This window comes from Myotis yumanensis, unplaced genomic scaffold (assembly GCF_028538775.1).
Source record: "Myotis yumanensis isolate MYYU_CA2020_CCGP unplaced genomic scaffold, mMyoYum1.0.hap1 SCAF_8, whole genome shotgun sequence".
NCBI classification, from domain to species: domain Eukaryota; kingdom Metazoa; phylum Chordata; class Mammalia; order Chiroptera; family Vespertilionidae; genus Myotis; species Myotis yumanensis.
The window spans coordinates 59,162,804-59,177,495 of NW_027223759.1; the positions used below are offsets into that span (position 1 = coordinate 59,162,804).

The 14,692-nt window shown below is 37.5% G+C and overlaps 1 protein-coding gene across 3 annotated transcripts in view; it reads right to left on the reverse strand.

Moving 5' to 3' along the window:
* GALNT13 (polypeptide N-acetylgalactosaminyltransferase 13) overlaps positions 1-14,692 on the reverse strand; it is a 491,703-nt gene that overhangs the window by 140,852 nt on the left and 336,159 nt on the right. For all 3 annotated transcript variants that reach the window (XM_070422971.1, XM_070422970.1, XM_070422972.1), the window contains exon 9: positions 9,412-9,592. In XM_070422971.1, coding sequence (XP_070279072.1) covers positions 9,412-9,592 — 181 coding nt within the window. The remainder of the gene's footprint in view (positions 1-9,411; positions 9,593-14,692) is intronic.

A 14,692-nucleotide genomic window follows, 5' to 3' on the forward strand; every position in this document is an offset into this window, starting at 1 on the left:
TAAATTATTTATTTATTTCCTCCACTAATCTATGTGACTAATGTGTAGTTACACTAGTCACATAGATTAGTGGAGGAAATGAATACTTTAAAAATGTGTAAATGCTACAATGGGAGAACTCCAGGGAGCCATTGGAGTTCCTGGGGAAATTATACCAAACTTGATACATGAATGATTAATGCAGGTGGAAGATGAAGGTATCTCGTGCAGAGGTGACAGCATTCATTAACTCCTACTGTTTTACGCATTTGCAAAACCTAAAAGCAGGAGACAGCAGGATTTGGCTTTGGTGTGTGGAATGCTGTGGTTGAAAAACTGGAAAAGGACCAGATCGCACAGACTTCTGACTTTGTGTGAAACCATTAAAATGTTGTTAGGTAAGTGAGAGATCAACAGAGATTTCCTTTTAGGGAGGTTCTCGGCAGCAGCATAGGGCTGGGTGAAATGTGGGCAAAGTTTTAGGTAGGGAGAGCCATCGGGGCAGTCCTGAGGTTATCTGGATTCAGGAAGAGTCTGAGAATAGAAATAATTGAATAGATTTGAGAGAACTCAGCAGGCAGAATAGAAAGGACTTGAAGACTCATTTGACTTTGAAGTTTATGAGTGAGAAGTAGGAATCAAGGAAAATGTAGGTAGTTCACATTAAGTATCTCTTTTAATTTTGACAGCATGTCCCCCATGTATTATGCACTTAATCTTATTTTTCATTTAATCTAATTAATTGTGATGTTGTAGAGAGTTTACTCTTTTTTATTTTTTAAAGCTTTATTTGTTGAAAGTATTATATATTTCCCCCTTTGACCCTTCTGGTCCATCCCCACCCCCCCCGCCCGCCCCAGGCCAAAAGTTCATTCTTTAAAAACAAAGACAACATCTTATTTGTGTTTATATGCCCCATCTGCAGAGTGCGGATACATATCACAGATATAAAATACAAATAAATATCCATAAATACCAATAAAAATTGACACAATGCCTTAAAGAATTAAAGAATTCAAAAGTGTTGATTGACAGTAGCAAGGAAAAGCCGTTGTCTATCCATTACACCAACAATGCTGAATACAGCTGGTATCCCTTATTTCAACATTTATCATTTCAAGATATCACACAGATAAAAGATTATGTGTTTTTACAATATAGCTGAGCAAAATAATTTAAAATTTTCACTTCATAATATTGTATTCATTCAGTGATACCATGGTGTGTGCTGCTGAAAAAGCATTTGTTAAAAAATAAAAATTCAAAATTCATAGGTACAAATGTAGTTTACTTTCAGAAGTGCTGCACTCTTTTCAGATGATTTCATGTTAGCCCAAGCAAAAACTGATATCCTTGAATTATTTAAAAAATGTGCATGCTGCACATTTTTCTGGAAACATCAAATCCTGTGCTTATTAAATCATCTTGAAACCACAGTTCTATGACTTGTAAAAGAAATTAGGCCCTACACTCAAAGGGCTGGTTATTAAATACTGTAGCTTTAAAATATCAGCATGATGAAAAAATATTTGTATTTTAAAGATACAAATTTCAAGAGATAGAAATGAATATAGGCGTTTGATGTTAATAAGGATCCAAAGATGCTGCTAATAAAGGCTACCTTTAAATGAGCTGATTTTCCCAAGATTTTTAAAAGGTTAACAAATAGACAGTTAACCTTCAAAACAAGTTCAAGGATCCTTCTGCAAATATGTGCTTTCTGCTTACCTGGAATACAGATCAAAATACTATAATATTGCCAAAAGAAATTATGCTGTTTTCCTAGTTGCACATAAATATCTTTCAAGGTATGTTTTGGAAGTCTTTAAATTTGATTATCAATTTTTTTTTGCTCAAAACAAGAGCACAAGCTGTCCATTAACAAAAGGAAGAACAGTGGGAGGTTATATAAGAACAGCTGCTTCTAATCTCCATGTTGATTGATACACATTTAGAAATCTACCTCCCCAAAGAAAGAAAATCAATATGCGTTTATAGAACAGCCAGCATTTCAAATACATGGTTAGTGTGACTACACTGAAAGCAAGCTTTTTACCTGTGACCAACAGGGAAAGAATGTTGCCATTTAGCCTGGACTGTTCTGTGAAGAGTGGTTGTCTTCTTACATCACATCATTTCAAAGGATTTGCTAAAACAAGTGCATTGGCTTAAGCTGAAACAGCCAGCCAAACTAGTGGTAAAATCTGCCTCACCATTTAAGAGCCTAAGGAGCTTTAAAAACCCTTGATGCTATAGTATCTGCATTCTTAAAAAGACAACTCAAAATCAAACTAAACAAGTGTTGAACGCGTACCCTTCAGCACTATTTCAAAGTATTTCTACTCTTCATTCTAATAACCATCTAGGAGACATAACTAGACAATGCCAACTCTACCAATATTGCCAATGGCTAATGTGTACAGGCCAAAACAATTAGGCTATAGAGTAAATATTTTTTTAAATCAGATAAAATTAATTCACACATGCATTTTTATATATACCATTTTAACTTTAAATTAATGGGGGGGGCTTGAGAAAAATAAAAATCAATGTGTGAAAAATAATCTTATTTTAAGTTTATCAACTCTTATGCTACTCTATCAGAAAACATTATTATCTGTCTAAATTGTGCTTGTTAGACTTTTATATTAATTCTGGAAGATAAGATTACATTACTGTAGGGTGCATATGTTCTTTCTGATTGGTGTTTCGGGATTCTTAAGCTATATTCCTAGAACTAGAATCCCTGGTCAAAAGGTAGTTTCATTTTTAAATTTTTGAGGAAACGTCATCCTGTTACACCATAGTGGCCACACCAGTCTGCATTCCCATCAACAGTGTACTAGGGTTTCCTTTTCTCTACATCCTCGCCAGCACTTGTTTGCTGATTTGTTGATGGTAGCCATTCTGATAGGTGTGAGGTGATACTTCATTGTCACTGAATTTGCATCTCTCTGATGATTAATAACTTTGATCATTTTTCATATGTCTCTTGGCCTTCTGTATTCCTCTTTGGAGAAGTGTTTAGGTCCTTTGCTTATTTTTTAATTTGATTGTTTGTCTTCCTTTTGTTAAGGTGTATGAATTCTGTACAGATTTTGGAAATTAACCCCTCATCAGATGTATCATTGGCAAATGTGTTATTCCTTTTCATTTCGTTGGTGGTTTCTTTTGGTGTACAGAAGCTTTTTATTTTGATGCAGTGCTATATACAATAGATAAGATCTGGAAACAGTCCAAGTGTCCATCAGTAGATCAGTGGCTAAAAAGTGGTACATTTACACAATGGAATTCTATGCAGCTGTTAAAAAAAGAAGGATCTCTTACCCTTTGAGACAGCATGAAGGGCCCTGGAGATGATTATGCTAAGTGAAGTAAGCCAGTCAGAGAAAGACATGTATCACATGATCTCACTTACATATGGAATCTAATGAACAAAATAAACTGACAAAATAAAAATAGATCCAGAGACATGGAAGCATGGAACAAGACTGAAGGATCTCAGAGGGAAGGGGGGCGGGCAGGAAGAGATTAACAAATAACTTATATGATATACCCATAACCCATGGACATAGACAATAGTGTGTTGAAGGCCTGAGGGAGGGTGTGAGGTGAAGGGGGTCAATGGGGCAAAAAAGGACATCTGTAATACTTTCAACAATAAAGATAACTTTTTTAAGTTATATTACTGTGTATGCCTCTGGTTATGGTGGAATCATAAAACCCTAAGTACATGGGTTTTTTCTTTTTTTAAAAATATGTTTTTATTGATTTTTTACAGAGAGGAAGGGAGAGAGATAGAGAGCTAGAAACATCCATGAGAGAGAAACATCGATCAGCTGCCTCCTGCACACCCCCTACTGGGGATGTGCCCGCAACCAAGGTACATGCCCTTGACTGGAATTGAACCTGGGACTCTTCAGTCCACAGGCCGACGCTCTATCCACTGAGCCAAACTGGTCAGAGCTGGAATGGCCTTTTCTGATAAGAAGAGTACCCTTCACCTTTCTTTTGTCACTGGGCCCTTAACCAGGAATTGGCTCAGAGAAGTGGAATAAAGGCTTCTCATTTGCTGAAAGTCTTATGAAGAGACTAGAGGACTGTTGCATGAAAAGATTCATGCAATAGGCCTTCCCTTCCCCTGGCTGCCAGCACCGGTTTTTCTCCGGCACCCAGGACCCAGGCCTTCGCTCCAGCCAGAGCCGCCTTCAAGCCTTCGCTGCCCTGCCTGGCCACCCTGGGTCGGGTCGCACATGGGATGCCCGCCGCCCTGGGTCGCAGATAGCAGGCCCGGATGGCTGCATGGCAGGTGGGATGGCGCTGCCCTGCCCTGCCTGCAATATGCAAATTAGCCACCATCTTCATTGGCTGTCAATTTGCATATCACGCTGATTAGCCAATGGGAGGTGTAGCGAAGGTACGGCCAATTACCATGTTTGCCTATTATTAGATAGGACTAGAGGCCCGGTGCACAAAAATTTGTGCACTCGGGAGGGGAGGGGGGTCCCCAGCCTGGCCTGTGCCCTCTTGCAGTCTGGGACCCCTCGGGAGATAACAACCTGCTGGCTTAGGCCTGCTCCCGGGTGGCAGAGGGCAGGCCCAATCCCTAGGTGCAGCCCCTGGTGAGGCTCAGAGCAGGGCCGATTGGGGAGTTGGGGTGCCGCCCCGTCATGCACAGAGCAGGGCGGATCGGGAGGTTGTGATGCCACCCTCAGTCATGCTCAGGGTAGAGCCGATTGGGGGATTGGGGCACCGCCCCCTGTCACACTCAAGGCAGGGTCGATGGGGAGGTTGCGGCGCCACCCCCTGTCATGCAGAGAGCAGGGCCGATCAGGGGGTTGGGGCGCTGCCCCCTGTGACTCACAGAGCAGGGTGGATCAGGGGGGTTGGGGCTCCGTACCCCGTCACACACAGAGCAGGGTCGATCAGGGGGTTGGGGAGCTCCCCCCTGTCATGCACAGAGTAGGGCTGATAGGGGAGTTGGGGCACCGGCCCCTGTCACACACAGAGCAGGGCGGATCAGGGGGTTGGGGCGCTGCACCCTGTCACACTCAGGGCAGGGCCAATGGGGAGGTTATGGCTCTACCCTGTCACACACAGAGCAGGGCCTGTGTGTGTGGGGGGGGGGGGGGTTGGGGTGCCGCACCCTGTCACACACAGAGCTGCAGGGGGATCAGGGGGTTTGGGCGCTGCCTCCTGTCACGCTGATCCGGTGCCAGGAGGCCTCACGGTTCCGCTGATCCTGGTGCTGGGAGGCATATTACCCTTTTACTATATAGGATAGAGGCCTGGGGGCCGGCTGGTTTTACCTGAAGGGTGTCCTGGATCAGGGTGGGGGTCCCCACTGCGGTGCCTGGCCAGCCTGGATGAGGGGATGATGGCTGTTTGCAGCTGGTCACACATCCTTCAGGGTGGGGGTCCCCACTGGGGTGCCTGGCCAGTCTGGGTGAGGGGCTGAGGGCTGCTTTCAGGCTGGCGGTTGTTGACTGAAGCTCCCAACTGCTCCTTTTTTTCTTTTTTTTTCTTTTTTATTCTGGGCCAGCTTTAGCTCTGGCTCTAGCTCTGAGGCTTCCGCTGCTGATTGTGTTCTATAATCGAAACAATGTATAACTCCAGCTATGAGATCCCGGCTGGCTGAAAGCTGGTTTCTGGGGTTTTGTTTAGCTTCTATATTTGTTACAAAGTTTCTTAGAGTTGCAGCTCAGAGTCCGGCAAGTCAGGCGGGGAACGTTGGAGTCTGCAGTCACTGGAGCAAGCAAGCCTCATGTTCGCTTCCAGCTGCCTGGCTGCCGGCCGCCATCTTGGCTGACAGTTAATTTGCATAAGGATATGCTGATTAGCCAATTGGAAGGGTAGTGGTCGTACGCTAATTACCATGTTTCTCTTTTATTAGTGTAGATTCCCTGACACAGACCAGATATCAAAGGAGAATTCAGTAGAAAGGAAAAAATAAGTGTCTCCTGCACTGATCAGGTGGTTCAGTTGGTTGGAGCATTGTCCCATACACCAAAAGGTTGTAGGTTTGATTCCTGATCAGGGCACATAACTAGGTTGTAGTTTTGATCCCCGGTTGGTGTGTGTACAGGAGGCAACCGATAGATTTCTCTCTCTCTTTTTCTCCCTCCCTCTCTCTAAAACTGAATAAAAACATATCCTTAGGTGAGAATTTAAAAAATAAAAATAATGAAAGTGGCTCCCTTTCAACATTCATTCATTTATTTTGTCATTCATTCATTCTTTTAATTATTCAGCCTATTTTTTTTTCAAGGACTACACAGACAGGAAATTACTAAGCACTGGAAATGCATGTATTTGAACTACCTTGGATATAGAAATGATAATAAAAATGAAACAATATGATACAGAGTAATAATGTATTGGCCATGGTGTCAAAAGTACAAGGAATAACATACTTTCTAGAAAGGAAGAACACCCAGTTTGAGAAAGAGCTGAAGTGTTCCTGAAGCCAACCAATAAAGTAGATATTTTATAGGCCATATTGAAAAGAAGCAATGTTGTCAGAATTCAATTCATAACAGATCAGTACTTAAAAATCGCATCTTTAATAACTGCATAAGTGAAAAATAAGATTCAGAGTAGTGCTGGTATAAAAAATAGGATTCTCTTCACAAAACATCTTGGACAAATTAACTGATACATGGTGGTGCTTCTAGAAAGGAACAATTTCCTTAGCCAGAATATCAAGGTGGTTCAGGAGAATCAAACAGAGTTCAGTATAAACTTTTTAGAGTTCTTCATAAATATGTGTGTGCTTATGACTATTATACTATAATTCTCAGTATGAATGGGCGGGTATATATGCCTCTAATCTCCCCCACACCACCTTCCCTCTTTATAAACTTACCTGTTACCCAATGAGATAAAAAATAGAAACCCAACAATTCTAGACATTAGCAAAGAAATCTGAGATTTTGATTGTAAGAGTAACAGAAGCCATCGGTAATGACGAAAATAGTTATCCACTCTAGATGGCTAGACACCATTCACATGACAGACTCCTGGCTGCTTCAATACAACCCACTTTATCTGTTTTTGGATGATTTGAAACCTGCCCAGGGCTAGAATTGGTTTTAAGCATCCAACTCCAGTTTCCAGCTTACGACTCTTCCTTTTCCACTGAGAAGCAATTTAATGTTTCATGTTTTTTATTTTCTCTCTGCTCACACTACAGCGGGCAGGTTTCATGCTTGGCAATGCTGTGACTGAGACATACATAAGCATAAATGCCTCTTAGGAAATTCCTACATACTTCCAGCATATTTCCCAAATACCCTTTCTCTGCTTTCCAAGGTACCTTTCTGGATTTAAATGAGCCCGTTTTATAAGAACAATAACTTCCCTAGTGGTATTTATTGTAATGTAAAAACTACACATTCCAGAATATTCAGTCCCTATGGAGTAACAAGGTGTCATTAGTTCCAGACAGCAAGCTTTATTTTTCACCCTTTAAAATCTAAAGCTTGTCATTTTATTAGTTTCAGAAATGGTTCCACTGTTTATCTGCCTTTTTTGATCAATGGGAAATTATACAAGAGTTACACATCACTTTTACAAATAATATTCATCAAGAGTGAATATAATAGATATATTTACAATTATTTCAATTACTTATATTCCTAAATGTAAGGAGTATATAATCACACATTACATACTTCTTCATTCCATTGCTCCTTTCTTCATATTTGAATTTATATATTTCTACAAGTAATGATTTATATTCAAAAAGGATCATCGAAAGAAAATGAAAAGGTTGTATAAATGCCACTGCCTAGCTGTGAATTTTATATGCTCTTGCTGAACTCAAGTTTGTGAACATCTGGAATGGCTTCCCACTGTAAAGGGAAATACATTTAAGCATGAAATAGTGTATCTGGCAATAGCTGCTTGACACAGAAGAAGCCTTGAAAATGTGTGAAAAGTCCTTCTCCTAATCACACATTTACACATGCATTCCTCATTTTTCTTTTCTACAGAGTAATGCTCGACCTTCATAGGAAGTTCACCCTGCTCACTCCCTTCACATCTATAAGAGTTTCACAGCCTCATATAAACTTTCAGAAATCAGAGTCTGTCAACTAGAAACAAAACAGGCTTGTCTAAGCCATGTAATCTATAATATCTATAATAATAAAAGCATAATATGCTAATTAGACTGGATAGCCAACAACCTTCCGGACATCCTTCCGGATGAAGCCGGGGCTGCAAGGGCTGAGCCCCTTGCACGAATTTTGTGCAACAGGCCTCTAAGTTGATTAAAATATAGAAAAGAGGATGTGGGCATGGATTTTTGTTATTTTTACAGGTTTCCTAACAATGACATTGATGACCATAGGGCCTACATAGAAACTATCAAAATGGAACATTAAAGTTTATTTTATTGTTATATTAATTTATGCTTTGGTGTCTCAGAGACCTGGAAGGCAACCCTGTGTCATCTTCTTAATTATATCTTCTCATGCTTCATTTTTTCCTTAAAAAATAAGTAATATCTCAGAGTAATTTTTTTAAAAAAATTAAGTAACATAATGGTTGGAGAAATTCTAGAAAATTATGAAGAATAAAATTGGTTACAATCACACAACCCTGTAATGGGATTTTCTCACAAGGCTTTCTTTCCTTTTGTAATGACTTTCAATTTTTTAAAAATTGTTAATACTTTACTAAAATTAATTTATGTTTTATATAGAAAATTAATAATGTTTTATAAGAAAAATTTAGAAGATACAGAGAAATAAAAGGAAAAGAATAAAGTTACTCATGTTACCACCCAGTGATAGCCCAAATTTACTTCCATTTCTGCATCTATTTTTCTCTGTAATAAAGTAGAATAACATTTTATTGCCCCTATTAAGCTTTTTCACATACCTATTGAGGAGTAATTTACTGTTATTAAAAAGTATTTAAAATAAAAAATAATATCTGTATAATTTTCTATCTTGTTTCTGTAGGTCATTTAACCTTTTGCGAGTCAGCTATTTAAGAAAATAAGGCAGTAGGAAACATCTCCACTTAAACATTATCAAAATTTCTTACCAACTCAGTCAGTTTTATATGTGAAACAAGAAAATAAAGGCTTCCTTTTCTTGAAAATAAATTATTTTCTTATATTGACCTGATACATGTTAATTAAATTTGGAGTTCTCTGTGTACTGTTTGCTCCATTTTTCTAATATAATGATTATGCCAAGAAAGAAACAAAGAAAAAAGGATACTTAGGCATCTGAGATCAGTATAGTGTTTCTCATTTTAGGTGAAAATTAACTTCATAGTACAACTTTCTCAAACACAACTTTCTGCAAGATTATGGTGATGACATTTTATTTAAACTAGCAAAAATAATGAAACACATATTCAACATCCTTAAAATTATATTTTCTCCTGCAGAGAATGAAAACTGTCAGAATTGTTTACCTGGGGATATGATATAGAAGAAATCTTTAAATTCATCCATCCACACTTCTGCCAGTCTCCTGTTGTTCTTGTTGATGACATGACCGGTGCCACCAGGAAAAGTGTATGGAGTTGCCTTCCGAAAAACATGACCCACATGAGAGCAAGTCACAATCTCCAATGAGCCTCCACATTGCCAAATCTGGGGGAAATAGCAATTGTTATAGAATAGTCATTGCAGATAATGCAGTAATATTGTCTGAGAAAAAGCTTAGGCTAAGGCAAAATCATCAGATCTTATATGGTTCAAGCAAACATTGGATGAACACAATTTAGAACTAATATACTAAAGTTTGGCAAAGGATTTTAGTTTGAAATTACTTAATATGTTTAAATACTGTAGCATTAGAATCATAGAAATAAGACAATTATTTTTATGTGCCTTTATTAGACTACCTAATTTTTAGTTTCTAGTAGTTAATCTAATTGCTGTTTAATAGGTAGTATTTGGTATCCAATATTTGCAATGAATGAATAAATTTGTACATGTTAGATGCATGTTCAATAACTAAATTTGATTTGAAGGAAAATCAGTCTACTAGTATTATTCTGCATCCATCTGGAATTTTAAATGACCATTAATTCCCAGTTGTCCATATCTCCTGCATGGTAGGCCTTTGGATATGTTATTAGTGTTATTAAAATGTGCTAGGATTCCTTTATATATCAACATCTGTGCATCCTTCAAAGCCCATCTCCAAGATAATTTCTGTTTAGTATTTAATATGTGTGTTTTATATTTTAAAATGCTTTTATGAAGAACTAATTGCACTGTAGTGTAAGCAGTGGTTTACTCCACTATCACTCCTTTCAATTTATGAACACTTGGAAGACATATGGAATGTATTTCTTGTTATCCTAGATTTACTGTGAAATTGAGGCTATATATTAAGTAAAGTACCCATAAATATTTATTTCTATACAATTACATTGTATAATGGTAAGTTATACTTAATAGTGTGTGTTTAATATAGACAGATATTATATGTATATGTTATATAGATATATAGTATATAGATATGATTTATATATACATATACTACACACACTCAGATATTTATTTCATACATATGATATATTACATATGTAATATAGTTTTTACCCAATAAATAAAGTCATAGTGATTGCTATATGTAATTGAAAGAACCTGGTTTTATACTGTAACAAATGTTCTTATTTCAGAAGAGTTGCTTATCTTTAAAGAAAATATTTTCTCCAATTGGTCCCACAAGTAATATTCATCTTAGAAGAGGGCTGCTATTGGGCTTAAGTAGTGGTATGAGATATTCATTTTTACCAGAAAATGAAAGATGCTAAATGACAAGATGTACTAGAATACAAGAATACATGGTATTCATCAACTATGTTTTGTGTTACATATACAAGCTATCTTTTCTCATTTTCTAACTGTCTAAAGAATATAATGCTAACAGAAAAGATGTTACAATCCAACAGTGAAATGATGAAGCAATATAAAAGAAGAATGGAATTTACCATTCCTCTCAAAAGACAGGATAGCTCATTCTTAATTAATCAAAGTGTTTAACTAATTGGTAACTTTCTCATCTTTCTAGCATGGAAGCTATAAACCTTCTTGTAATTACATACACCTGTACATTCTCCCCTAGTATTGAAATAGAGGAAGTTGACCCTTCTCCCATCAGAGACAAATTCATACTCGTCAGTCTAGATCACATCCCTTAAATGTGTCCAAAAGACCTCACTGGTTCGGTCCTCCCCTTAATCTTCTCCTGAAACACGAATCATTCCCCTCTTTACTACATTATATCTATCTTCACTTAGTATCATCTAAAATGTCCTCTCTCTAAACAGGTTAAAAAATATAGAAACAAATTTTAAAAATCACTAAATACAACAAAAACTCCATTCCTCTGTTCAAATTTCCATTCAACATTTTTCTGTTTCCTCTCACTGTAAATTAACATAAGATTTGTATTGATATAGGCTGTTTCCCATCCTCCATTTTTCTTGTTTTTTGTTAATCTTCACCTGAGGATATTTTTTTCCATTGTTTTCAGAGAGAGTGGAAAGAAGGGAAGGAGGAGGGGAGAAACAAAGGAGAGACAGAGAGAAACATTGATGTGAGAGACATTGATTGGTTGCCTCCTACATACGTCCCAACCGGCCTGGGGATCTAACTGCAACCCAGGTACATGCCCTTAACTTGGAATTGGACCTGAGACCCTTCAATGCCCGGGTCAATGCTCTAACCACTGAGAACACAGGCCAGGACATCCCTTCCTCCATTTTTATCCATTCTTTTATTCACTGTGAAATGCTTCATATTTCTGTAGCTACCTCAAAAGTATCATGGTGAAAATCACAATTTTTCCCCTTGATGAACACATAGTGGACTCCTTCTTAGATTATCTGACTTTTGGTCCTACTATTATATGGATGGTGGCCACAAATAGCAAGTGGAACCACACTGAAACAGTAATAGGCAGCTGTCATAAAACATGATATCAGTTAGGACCTGTCATTCTCTAGCCCTCCTATTTGATCCTATAACCTGGGGGACTGGCATCCCAGAAAACCCTTCCAAGCACTTCTATCAGCATCGTCCCCATGAGAGAAGAGAATGTGAGATATGTATTGCTTTTGAAACCAAAGCTTTAAATTACTAGTATTTTTAATAACTTAAACTGACCAGAAAGCTACAGAATCTGTTCCAAATGACATTGGGATTAGAAAGAAATGTTCTTCAGAGCATGAAACAATGATTGGAGAAAAAAGTAAAACCATTTTAAGTTTGTACCCCATTAAATTGAGACTATACAGTAAGCCCTATTGCATATAAATTAGTGATTGTCAACTGTCCTTAGAGTCCCAATTTATCTTTTTGCAAATATAGATTGTCACTGTGGTTGTGTAAGTGAGGGCACTTTATTTACATTGTGCCATTTCTTGGCCCTACCTTTGTTTGTAGTTTTATAGATTCTATTGCTAAACATGCACACACAAAAAGAGAATGATATCTAGTTTAAAATCTTTTAAAAGTAGGTTCCAATGGTTTCACTTTTTTCCTTCCTAAAAGGCAATGGTGAGGCTATATGAAAGTGCTGATTTTGGGTATTCCTCCTAACCTGCAATGAGATTTGTGTGCGCAAGTATTGGCATAATGCAAAAATGGTTGTTGATTTACAAGACAGAGGAAAAACCTGTCACTGATTTTGAGTCTCACAGATGGAGCCAGTTCTTAAACACATTTAGGAGAGATAATAGAGGTAGAGGTAACCGTTCCATAACTCGGTGAATATTGGCCTGAGTTTTGCTTGTGAGCCATAGTCGACTGACTCCTGGAACAAAGTGAGTACTTTTCCCTTTGCCATCTGTGCGCACAGAATGTGGGGATAAACATTCATATGGCATTTCCTAGATAGAGTCTCTCCCCAAAATTTACATGAAAATGAAAAGATCAAGGTAGGAATACATAACATTATGCATTAATTAGAGTGATATGGTCATGATAATACCCAATTAATATAAAAACAAAACATTTATTTGATCAAATATTGACCCGGTAGTTACCATGTACGTAGTAGATACAGTTCCCAGAAAACAATATAGTTCAATATTAAAGTGAAAAGAATTCAAAATGAGTGGAGTCCCCTGTCATGATAATGTCCCTCAGTGTATCTTCAATAAATATTTTGGAAGGATGGAAGAATGAAGGAAAGGAGAAAAGGAGGAAGAAAGAGTATGACACAGTCATTGAGAATTTGGATTTGGGAATAAACAAATAGAAGTTTTCTAGTGATTCTGTCATTTAGTATCTATGTAGACTTGTGAAAATTATTTGTCTTAATTTTCCCTTTGGAAAATAGGGATAATAATAACCACTTCCTAAAATCCCAATGAGATTTTGTGTATCAAGCACTGACACTTCATATAGAAAGAAGTAAATTGTTGTCTGTATGTTAACTTATCATTGTTGTTCAGGGAAAAAAACATCTACAGATTATCAGCTTATTCTTGCTTCTTAGAAATATTTTATTTAAGACTTTTTTGGAATTACAATAACAATGTCCAGGAGGTTAGGTAAAGTAAGGAGTTTTAAAAAATAGCCAATTAGTCTCCAAGTAGAATACTACATTTTGTTCTCTAAAATTATTTTAGTGTCTGAACAAAGAGTATACACTGAATAAAACACGATGTCTCATCCACAGGAACACATGATGTCCAAATTATTTTGCATCATCGAGCATATCTGATTGTTATTTTCTAAGCTTCTAACAAATTAATATTTGTACATCATATCTCTCTCAAGTACATTTGACCACATACAAAATACAAACTGTCCTTTCATCCACAGAGGATTGAAGCTAGTTAGTCACTTGTCTTTGTTCCCAGATATTTTCATGAGTGTCTTTTGATGATGGAGAAAGTTATTAATCAAAATGTAAAATGCCTATTGCTCATTTGATTATCTTCCTGATTTTCTTCTCCTAGTTAGAAGACAATTAACTAACATGCATTATTCTTTTCATGTTTTTTGGCGTCTGCATCAGTGACATTTTAATTAAGGTTCATAAACTTCATAAGCTTCAACTTTGAAATCTCAGTTCAAGTGCTACTATTGTTTCTAATTTTACAGCTGTTGTGCCAAATCCATGCAGCTGCTTTTTATACAAATCTTTACCCACTCACCCCTCCCACACATATACTACCTCTGGCAAAAAGTCTTTAAAATAGCCTAAATAAAAACAGCAGTATATCATGGAGGCAAATAGCATGGTGATTATGAGTGCAGGCTCTAGTTCCCGAGACCATATCCTAGCTCTGCCACTTAGTAGGGTGGACACATCTTTCTGTGCTTCAAGTTTCAGGTAATAATGTGAGACCAGGAGAATCTACCTCACAGGGTTGTTAATGAGGATGAAGACAACCTGACGCACATAAAGATACTTAACCTTTAGGTGAAGAATGAATCAGGATGGCGCTAATAGGAGAGATTTATTAAGGAGTTATTGCATTAATCTAGGAGAGAGATGATAATGACTTCAACCAGAGTGATGACAAAGGAAATAGAGAGTAGAGAGGAATATAATAACTTGACACAGTTTGGGGAATTAAAACTAAGAATTAATGTATGTGCTTTCCCTTTCTATGATGTTTTCCCTATTAGGCCCAACTCACATACATTTATTCTGGCAAGCAGCTCCTAACTATATGCTAGCTTTCATTGATCTCAGTATTTCCTGACTAAGCTTTTATACTT